Source organism: Emys orbicularis, chromosome 5 (assembly GCF_028017835.1).
Source record: "Emys orbicularis isolate rEmyOrb1 chromosome 5, rEmyOrb1.hap1, whole genome shotgun sequence".
NCBI classification, from domain to species: domain Eukaryota; kingdom Metazoa; phylum Chordata; order Testudines; family Emydidae; genus Emys; species Emys orbicularis.
The window spans coordinates 36,365,783-36,377,387 of record NC_088687.1 but is presented as its reverse complement, the minus strand read 5'-3'; the positions used below and the strand labels follow the sequence as shown (position 1 = coordinate 36,377,387).

At 38.6% G+C, this 11,605-nt stretch overlaps 1 protein-coding gene across 1 annotated transcript in view; it reads right to left on the bottom strand.

The window, feature by feature from the left end:
* Window positions 1–498: 498 nt before the first annotated feature.
* The window catches only part of EMCN (endomucin), a 150,596-nt gene continuing 139,489 nt past the window's right edge, over window positions 499–11,605 (bottom strand). The window contains 2 exon segments of the mRNA XM_065405167.1: window positions 499–576; window positions 3,338–3,411. Coding sequence (XP_065261239.1) covers window positions 499–576; window positions 3,338–3,411 — 152 coding nt within the window.

Below are 11,605 nucleotides of genomic sequence, written 5' to 3'. Positions count from 1 at the left end.
AATAGAACTCTGTTGTATGACCCCCTTAAAATTTTCAGCAATATATAGAAAAAAATTATAAGGAAAGGATCAATAAGTGTTTTTGGGATGCTGGAAAGGCAGTAATGAGAGGGATACTTACAAATATAGCATCATACCTCAAAAAGATGAGAACTCTTGAAGAGAGATTGGTTAAAGAACTTTCTGTTTTGGAAAGTAAACATAACTCTACAGGATCTAAAAAAGAGTGTATAAGAAAATAAATGAGATAAGAGGAAAGATTAATCTGTTACAAAGACGAAAAGCTGAGCAAACACATATATTAAACAAAAATATTATGAAAAGGGCAATAAAGCTGATAGGGTTTTAGCCAGAAATTTAACAAAGAAACAGAATAAATCATCCATCCCTCTGATTAGAAATAAAAAGGGAGATTAGTAACTGGCATCAAACAGATCTCAGAAATGTTTGCTAACCTTTTCCATACTTGGTATACTTCAGAACATCCAAATCCTGAATTTATAAGTAGATATTTGAGAAGTATGAAAATGCCTCAGCTCTCAGAGGATGATGGGGCAGCTCTTGATAGGCAAATTGCTGCAGAGGAAGTTGAAGTTGTAATTAAGAATTTAAAATCCAATAAAGCTGCAGGTCCCAATGGATTTTCTGGGGAGTATTATAGAGTTCTAATGCAATTGTTGGTCCTTATTTTAACTGAACTGTTTAATAGTTTAATAATATTGCAGGGGAATGATATTTCAGATTCACTGAAAAAGAGGCAAATATTGTGGTCATTCCTAAAGAAAGAAAAGACCTTACCAAGTGCAATTCATTCAGACCTATTTCTTTAATTAAAGTGGATGCTAAAATTTATGCCAAGGTGCTAGCAAACAGATTGGGTGTTATCCTGTACAAATATATGCACCCTGACCAGTGTTGGTTTGTTGTTGACAGGCATCTGTCTGATAATAGATTCAGAACTCTGAATTTGATCTGTAATGGGCATTCGAACAATTCTTCCCAAGCACTGCTTTTTTTGGACACTGAGAAAGCCTTTGACTGGCTGGAGTGGGAGTACCTCAGACAGATTTTGGACTATTAAAATTTGTATGGAAACATAAAAAACAAAAGGTGAGTTCTAAACTTCTAAGGCCTACAATGTGGGATGAACTCGCTTTCCCAAATTTAGCTTATGATTATTATGCATCACCTTTAAAAGACACGATTCAAGTTAACAATAGAGCACCCAAACAGTGGGTAAAACTCAAACAAAACAGAAGCCCAAATATAGATATTCCCAGTAATTGTTGGGTTAAAAAGAAATGTAGGTCACCAAAAAATAAAATAAATTAAATCACCCATTCAAACAGACATCCTTAGCAGCTTTGGAGAAATTTAGTAAACTCCTGTTGCTTAGGCCCTCTCCTTTATCTACTTTCATTAATAATCAGGAATTTATCCCTAGGAAGTAAAGTGACTATTCAGTGTGGGTATGAGCTGAGATTACTCAATTCTCACAACTGTTCCTGGGGCCTGATTTGAAATCATACCAATATGAAGATCCCATATTTTCAATATTTACAACTCAAATGTTTTATTGTGAAAACTGGACACAAGGCAGCTCTATCTAGACCTTGAACCACATTTGAAGAGTTGGCCCAGGAGCAAATAAAATCAACAAATAAAAGATTTAATTTCTAAGATGTATACAATTTTGACTGGAAAAAAAATGTTGTTAAGAAAACAACCCAGATGAAAAAATGGGGAGGAATTTGGACAAAGAAACTGATCTGGATGACTGGGTGTCCATGTAGGAAAGGGGTTATACATCTCCAAATTGTGTAGCTCATAAAGAATTTTTTTATAAATTACTATATAGATGGCATTTGACTCCATTATATTTTTGCTAATAGAGAGGTGCTCTGTTGGCGGGGTTGTGGTGAAAGAGGAACATACTTGCACATCTGGTGGCTATGTCCAGGAACTGGAGAGTTTGGGGAGGAAATTATTAAGAGATCCACTGACTGCTGACTTAGTGCTCTAGTAAAGGATCTGTATTTAAACAGCATGACAAATACATTTATTTTTTCTTGCAAGCAGCTAAACTTTGTTTTGCACATTAGTGGTAAAAGGTGACTCCTCATCCTATGGAATTTTGGTATAGTAAAATATGGACTGTCCTTGTCATGGCAAAGCTTTCACACCAAGTTTATACACAAGAGAAATGCCAAAAAGAGGATAGATTTTTAGAAATTTGGGTACCCTTTGTAGTGTACCCAGAGTAGGATATCTTCCTAGCCAGCCAGCCAGAATCTTTAGCAAGGTTCTTTGAATATTAACTGGATCCTGAGTAACAAGTAATGTATGGAGTAGTATGTTAACATTTTATTATAACTTTGCCTTAATAAAAAGTAAATAAAATAAAATAATATAATAAAATAATAATAAAAGCTATGACAAGTGGCTACTGTGAAAAGAGGGGCAAGGGTGCAACCATAGGGGGAAAAGATGAAAAGACATGACTGCCTGAAAACACTTTATATTTGAAGAACAACACAGAGACCTTGATGGGTTTTCAAGTTTTGACCTGGATGGATTCTCTAGAGACCCCTGCCTTCCTATATTCAAAAATGTGGGACAACATTTTCAAATTTAAGGTGACTGAAATCAAGCACCTTAATCCACATGGAAGCACCTAAATAAAAATGGCCTAATATGCAGAGGTCTGAAGTGTACACAACTTCCTGTGAAGCCAATGGGGTTGAGGGCTTAGCACTCCTGTAAATCTGGCTGCTTTTATTTAGGCACATGACTTCAGACACTGGACTCAGAGGGTAAACATATGTTTAGTTCGGGTTCACATACAAAAATGTAAAGCTCCACCCAATAGGAAATAATAGTCAAAGCAAGGAAATGCACACGTTAGGCCCCATCCTGCAAGGTACAGGGTACCTCCATTTTTATTGACTTCAATAGATATTGAGAAAATAGCACCTCTTAGAATTATTTCAGCATAGTGCAGGATTGACTCTTATTTTAGTAGAATGCTACCGCATGATATCAGCTGTAGCCCATATAGAAATCTTAACTTTTTGAGTACATGAGTGGCAAAATATCAGGCCATAGCAATGGAGCAAAATTCTAATATTGCTTTTGCAACATGGGAAAAAACCCCAGCTAATTTGTGATTCTAGTTCATGAAAGTTTAAGCAAAATGGCCTTAAGGTTCTTACTGACAGAAGTCATTAGTTTTTTCTGCTTACGGTTCTTTGCTTTTTGTTTTAGCTTAACTGAACCACGCTAATGATAACAGATATTAATGAAAGTTACAGAAAACAGAATAAAAGAGTAAACATACATATTTATTGCCCAGGTGTGAGGAGGATTCATCATGTTGGTGAGTTCTATTCTTTCCCTGAGAGGAGTGCTCACCTAACGAAGAGAAGGTACATTTTGATTAATTAGGCATAGAAACATAATGAGAAACAAGTGCAGCAAGAATACATCACAGGCTGCTTTGCAACATTAGCCCAGTTTCCCTGTCAGAATTACATTGCATGCAACATTCTCCATTCCACTCCACACAGTGGATCTTGACTTGGCTCTTCTGTATTCTCTGTAGCTTCAATTTAGAAAAACAGGGATGGACTTAAGCATGCACTTAAGGCTTTCCTGAACTGTGGCCTAAGTGCTCATAAGTTCCATATATATCTGTTTTTCCAGAACACCCTATTTCCCATGTTATTTCTGTTAATATCAATGGGAGTTCTATGCATGTAGGTGGAGCAGAATATTGGAGTCAAGATCTGTGTGGGGCTGAAAATAACCCAAAACTGGTCTTGTGAAACACAGAAACATAAACTGAGTGCCTTTCTGTCCACTTCTCAAAGGGCATTTCTCACTAATACTGTACATGTATGAGACTAAATTAAGAGGTATATATAGTTAAATGACAATAAAGTTTGAAACATCCTGGTAAAAATGTATCATATTTATCATGATTACATACTGTATAAACATACAAGTCAATACAAATCAGAGGTGCAACGAATCCACTATGTTCTATTCAACTGAAAACTAAATTGTAGCTATTTATTTTAAATGAATAACTAATGGTCTCAAGTGACCTTACATGGGCAGTGATATATGCCCTACAATACAGTGTATTCTTCAGAGTTCAGCAGAGAGAGACCTTGGTATTCACTGGGATTCTATTAGAACTAGTTGAAAAATCCAAAAGTAATTTTACAATAAAAATTGAATTTGTTTTGATTTCAAAGTGTTTAAAATGGAACCATTTTTTGTGTGTGTTTATTTGGATATTTTTAAAAAGTTCAAAATGTCTATCAAAAACATCAAAAAAGTTATTGAAATGGTTATCAACAAATGTTTGCTTACCAGTCCCCCACCCCAGTTTTTACTAAGCAAAAAATATCAGGAACCAGTTCAGTAGCTTTTTACTATACAGATTTGGGGGAGGGGGGAGGGAAGGGAAGGGGAAGAGGAAATATTAGGAAAAAAAGGTCCAGGGTGTTTTGGTGAAAAATGGAGCAGTTCAATAATATCAAAATATTTTGCAACAATTTTTGTTTTCAGACAAATGCCAGAAATGTCAACCAACTCTAGATGCAATACAGTTTTGTCCCAACCAACTGCACAGATTTTTAAGGACCCTCCCTGACATCTTTATGGGTGATAACAGTCCCCCCCCCCCCCAACTCATTTTTTCTTCACCTGCATGTTTTAACCTTGCTCCACTTTCGGTCATCTGTACAGCATTAAGAAATAGAGGGACTGGGGAAAGATGGGGGGTAGAGGGGAAGACAACAAATAGAACTGGTTGAAAAAATGGGAAAGGGGAGGAATTCCACAAAAAAATTTGCCAAGATTTTTTTTTGTAGAATTTCAAATTTTTCAAGATTTTCTGATCAGCTCTTCTGCCAAAGGTATTTTCCCCATCCCTGTTACCCACCATGAAGACTTTATAAAAGAATCACAATGCCCCCACTGAAACAGGACAGTTCTAAAGCCTTGATCCAAAGCTGTTGATGTCAGTGTAAAGGCTCCCCTTGATGCGAATGATCTTTGGTTCAGGATCTAAAATGAAGTGTGTTTCTTAGAGCTAGCAATAATGACTGCTTCAGAAAGCTGAGTATCCAGACTCATCCCTCCAGGAGTAGTGAATTTACTTTAAGGTCCAGGGAACACAGGACTACATTAGTCTCTCCCTAGATGGCAGAGACATTTAGGCCAGGCACCCTGCCTAACACATGATCTAGCTAGAGAGTCCAGTGTGATGTATGTGACACCCATAGAAGGACTGATCCACTCAAAAATTGCTAGGTGTCAATGTCCTCTTGGCAAGATCAATGAGCAGCCACTGAGAATTTGATCTGACAGTGCAATGCCTCTATGGTTTTTTTTAATTGGTTGTCTGTATTAACATATCACCTGGTGGGGAGCTTTGTGGGTAGAATTCTAGAATAAACCATAACAATGCCTGCTCCATCTTTGCTCACATATTTGGATTACATATCCTTAATAAACACAGTATTACAGTCTATATCTACTACTCCAAACCAACAATTTAGTGAGGAGGACAGAACAGAATAGAATTTCAGAATAGGAAAGGGAACACAGGAAGTCTCTGAACAAAAGAAACTAAGGCAATAAATGGACTGTTTCAGAAATAAGATTGGATTATGCCTCAAAGAAGCTATAGAGAATTTTAGCATATACGTGGAGCACCTGGACAAGCCTACAAATGGGATATTGGAAAGCAGGAAAGGGAGCAGTATCACAATTGTTGGATCCAAGATGTTTACTCTGCTGAATATCTTGAGGCACCAGAAAAAAAACAAAACAAAAACTAAAACAGAAGAAACTAATTTGAATGTTCTTATTTAAGTGTGAAGAGATTTTTATTAATCCAAAAAAAGTCTTAACTGAAAGATATTGTTCCCAAGACTGTAAAAAAACAAGTTTTGACCCGTGTATTTTATAGCAAGTTGAAAGGTTTGGTTTCCATGTGCATGTTAGAACAGCTGAGATTTCAATTTACTTGCAGAATTATTTAGCACTAAACTGTGCAGCACGTTGCTAAGTGTGGCTTACGGGGGAAAGTTGTCTTGGCCAAAATCTCTGAATATGGTGAATCATTTTGAAAGTACTGGACAAAGAATGCAAAAATATTGCTGTTCTCAAGCAGTCTAAATAGATTATATAGGCACCTTGGGGGACTGTTGTTCAGAGAAAGGACATGATACACGAATCACCAGAAACACCAAAATAGCTAGCCTTCAAAATCAGTGAGAAACTGGTTTTTGTTTCCTTTAGCTGATTCAAGATTGTGTACTCTAGTCAAAGCTAAGCAGCATATTTAAGAAATTCCACCATTGGCATAGTAGATGGAACATACTGAAGGACTATATAAAAGAGTGTGAGATCATCGGTGACAATTGACACAGAGCTGCCTCTCACTGTATGTTTGTACAGCACCTAGCACAATGGGGCCCCAGTCTCAATTGGAACATATACGTAATAGTGTAATAATACTAATGAATTTTCCCGGTGCCAGTTAATTACTGTGGAAAATTCATTTCATGATTGTCTACTCTGTTAAAATCACTGATGGAATTGTTATAAAAAGGTGAAAATGTGGGAATTAGGAGGTATTGACAGAAAAAAATTGATGCAGTTAAACACATGTTGTCAGTTGCACAGGTGTAAGTGCAATGGGACCCCACTTTACCTGTGATCTTGACTTGCGACACCTCTCCAGTTGGAGTAGGAATTATCTCATATAGATTGGCAGAGGGCAGTGAGAAGCCAACTGCACATAAATCATGCACAGCTACAAAAACTGAAAGAAATGATGCACAGATTAAGAAAGAGGCCTGAGGTACAGTATTAGGATAATGGAATTACACAGATACTAGCCCGGAAATTTTATTTGACAACTAACCATAAAGCCTTACTGAAATCTTAAGATCTTATTCCTATTACTTGCATCCTCCCTCTCTCTCATTCTCTTGTATTAGTTGTTACACTCACTTGCTGTGTTTTGTCTTAAAATGGATTGTAAACTTCTCAAAGCAAGGGTAATGTAACATGTACAGGGCCTAGCACAGTGGGGCCCTGATCCTGGTTTGTGCCTCTAAGCATTGCTGTAATACAAATACACACAAACAACAATAATGTTAAAACTAGGATAGCTTCACAAGGAGCTACTGTAATTCAGCATTGGTCTTTGATATGGTCAGCAAGTTATTATGGCACTTATGAAAAATTGTTTTTTGCAGCCTAGCAATTCAGATACTCTTATCAAAGTCATCAAGTGAAATTCAGGCACCAGACTATAATCTGATATGCAGTTTCCTTCCTTGTGCAGCCAGTTGTCATCCTTAATCAGAATGGGGATGGAGGAGATAAAGAGCAGAACTTGGTTATCATGTGAAGGTAAATACAGTTCTTGATTCAATAATGTATTTACTTGAAATAAATGGGAAATGTAGCTCAGACGCTAGCTAATTGCAAAAAAGATTCCGCAGAGTCCAGAGTGACAGTGTCAGGTTGACATCTTTTCAGTAATAGCACAGCTGAAAACTTAAGTGTTGTTATTGAATAAAACCATTAACCTGCAGCAAGCCAGGAGTCTCCAGCTATTACACCTAATGTACTAAAAAGTACACAGTACTAAATAAATTGATGATATGAAGGGGAAAATATTGTATTCAGTGAAGCAGTTTTTATTTGTTGAATGAAACTTTCACTTGGGTGGGGAACATATGGCATACGTAACACCCACGAACATGTTAATTAGTTCTTGCAAGTTGCTGCCATACACAGTGTCCTAACAGATCAGCGCTTGAACATTTATTCTGACACTGTTATGCTGCTGACTTGGTTGAGTGTACTGTGACTCTTTGCTCTACAGGGGAATTTTGGGGTCTGAAATAGACATTTCTCTGTTCTATATTTATTCAGGTACTTGAAATTTATAATAGAGATGTTAGGTTTCCAATTTGACTCAGGATGCTAATGTTGTTACCCTGGGGACAGATATAACAATATCCTGGACAAAATTTATAGAATTAAGTTAAACCTTATTGAATTAAGTATTTTAGGAGTCCATTGTATTAAAAAGGCAAACTTTCATGTACTATTGTGGTATTGTACAGAATTTCTTCAGGAGGAAGACAGGATTAATGCAATCTCTGGGAAGTGTTAGGAACTTCAAAGGAATTTTTGGGACACTACATGTGATGTGCATTTCCTAGGAAACACTTGCAGGGAAGTGAATGCAAATGACCCACAGAGGATTGCATTTTTTTAATGCTTCTCCTTGAGCAGAAAGCCATTGTCAAGCTGATGAGCTATTCACGCTCTCTTCAAAGCAAACTGGCTAAATGAAAAGAACGAGGAGTACTTATGGCACCTTAGAGACTAACAAATTTATTTGAGCATAAGCTTTCATGGGCTAAAACCCACTTCATCGGATGCATGCAGTGGAAAATACAGTAGGAAGATATATATACACAGAGAACATGAAAAAATGATTATAACTACAAAAGTTTTTTTCTCCTGCTGATAATAGCCCGCCTTAATTACTCTCGTTAGAGTTGGTATGGCAACACCCATTTTTTCATGTTCTCTGTGTATATATATATTCCTACTGTATTTTCCACTGCATGCATCCGATGAAGTGGGTTTTAGCCCACGAAAGCTTATGCTCAAATAAATTTGTTAGTCTCTAAGGTGCCACAAGTACTCCTCGTTCTTTTTGCTGATACAGACTAACATGGCTGCTACTCTGAAACCTGGCTAAATGAGTGACTCACAGGAGGCATGAAGGTTCTTGTTCTGAGCAAAGGGTGTTATGAACTTGAAACCCTGTGTGGGGTTTGAAGCACTGCTCACCTGCCAAAGCCCATGTTGGTGTTGGGGTAATCTTTGGTAAGCTTATTAGTCTGCATGCAGGTTCTTTTATTGTTTTTAATTTTTTATGTGCAATGCTTTATATCTTAAAATAAATATGCTTGCTTAGAAGGAACTGTGTGGTAATTTATAACTGTTGGCAATTATTCTGTTATCAGTCTCTGAAGAGAAGGCAAAAGAAGCCTGCTTTGGCAGCCTGTCTTTTGCTGGGGATGCCACAGCATAGTCAGGGGATCATGACGTCTGGAAATACCCTCCTCAGAAGGGAGAGAGCTGTGTGTCTCCACCCCAGACAGACAATGTCTGGGGAGATGGAAACCCAGAGTGGGTGGCCTTTCTGGGCCACAGAAGGGGAATACATGTGCAGTTGCCTTGAACAGTGATAATCCCAAGCACAACACACATGCAGGACATAACCAGAGAAGCATGAGGAGTAACAGCAGCTGTCCTAAGGATAGGTCGTCCAGAGGCCTTTATACTGCAGAGACAAGCACAAGGAGCTCTTTGAATTTAATAGGAGTGCTGCCCAAGTAAGCAATGTAGGCCATCAAAAATAAGAAACTGTATTTTGTGTTAGATTTCTATGGGCATGTTATTAATGAGACCAAGTGTGCTCCGTCGTCACTCCACCACAACATCTATCAGCAAAAAACCCGGCATATATAACAATCATTTTGGTATAAAGCAATTGCAGTGTAAGTGTCTCTTGCTCTGACAAAAATGTAAAAATAGAGGCTAATTTTTCATAAAAGTGCAAAAGGCATCTGTGGAGACCAGAAGCTGTATGTTTATCTCTATAAATCTAAAATTAAAAAGGGAGGGAGTGTAAATAATGCTTGAAAATAGAACTGTGCTGGACTGAAAATGCAGCCACAGCAAAACGAGGGAGCGCAAAAATAAATTCAGTGATGACTACACAGTTGATTATGCCCTGTTCAGCTAGTAACATTCACAGTAATACACTAGGAAATAGGAGACAGTTTGAGGCAGGTAATAGTAGGGGAAAATCAGGGCACAGGTAGCTCTCACTTGAACCCAACTCAATGCTGATCTGGCCACACTGGGCCTAACCAACAAATAGTTCCTTCTCACAAGCAGCAGGACAGAGGTACCTATCCAGACAACAATGTCAGTTATGGGGCACAATGGAATAGAAAGATAAGGGATAAGTAGCTATCCACTGCTCAGTAGCCAACCAGGGAAAGATGCAGAAAGAGGCAATTCCCCTGAGAGGAGGAGGTCTCAGGGTACAGCTGGCAAACCAAGTATCCCGAAAATTCAGGTGCATACATCGTTCCCCAGTGCTGTGATCCCTTAGCAGTCTCAAGAGTTCTCCTCAGTGGCTGGGGTAGACTTTGCTTTAAAAACTCTTGGAAACACATACAGGACACAGAAATAACAAACAACAAAATAACACTCATTAAAAACACAGCCACAGAGATGTGCAGAAAAATGTGTAATTGTACTAGATAGTAGCACTCAGAGGCCTCAGTCAGAATTGTGTGGTGGGTGCTGTACAGACAAAATAAAAGACAGTCGCTGCCTGGAAGACCATGTGGGGAGTTTATTTTTCAATTTCTATGAGGAAACAACAGTGACAGGTCATTATAAAATAAGAGACAAACCAAGACAGGGTGAGAGAAAAATCAGACAGAAAGAAAAGGAGTACTTAAGGCCTGGCTTGACAAAGCCCTGGCAGAGATGATTTAGTTGGTGTCGGTCCTGCGTTGAGCAGGGGATTGGACTAGATGAGCTCCTGAGGTCTCTTCCAACCCTAATATTCTATGATTCCTCCCAGGGGGACGACTTTCCATGAAGCAGCTCCAATACTATCCACCTTCAAGGAGAAAAACAAAAAAAAAGGCATTGAAAGCACAGTTCACAATAACAGAAGCAAAGATTTACTAAGTAGCCAAAGTCACCACCTCAAGTACATAGGAATGCCTTTACCCTTTCCAGGAATTGAGTATGCCAGTGGTCTGCTGCCTGCTGACCTGCATTGGAGGTCTCCTCATAAGAGAAAGAGGGAATAGAAAGCACTTCCTACATCAGAGGGGCTTGCACTTTCAGGTGACCCTGGATTCCTCCCTGTAGATCCTAGAAGAAATGAAGGAAATGAGAGAGAATGAAACCTCTAGTGCAAATTGAAAAATGGGGTCTAATGTGGAACCATTCCCCATAGCCAAACTCCCTTTGGCATGAGCAGGGCCCCCAGGATTTAGCCCCCGCTAGGTCAAACAGACATTGAAAACCTCAAAAAACAAAAAGGTGCCTTACCTCCTTAAGCCCCATCACCCAGATGTGCATGTGCTCATCACTTAAGACGCCCCGTCTCTGGGCCTGTAGATGGAGGGATAATTCCTTGTCTTCCTCCGACATGGTTCCAACAACAGCATGAGGGCATCATGTCTCAGGACATATTTGTGGTTAAATGTGCGCGACAGAACAAATTGCTTAAACAAAACATTGACTCTCCAGGGGAGTGAAGATGGGGGCATGCCCTAATTGTGAAACGATGGAAAATCATCGATTCAAAATACAGTTGCATAGGCATTTGCTCTGAGAGCTGTGTAAGTGCCACAATGCGCACATATTCCAATGTCTGTCATACATCCTACCCCGTACTCTCTCTCTCTCTCTGCACCACAGGTTATTTTGGAAGGAATGACACCTGGTGTATCAGAGTACA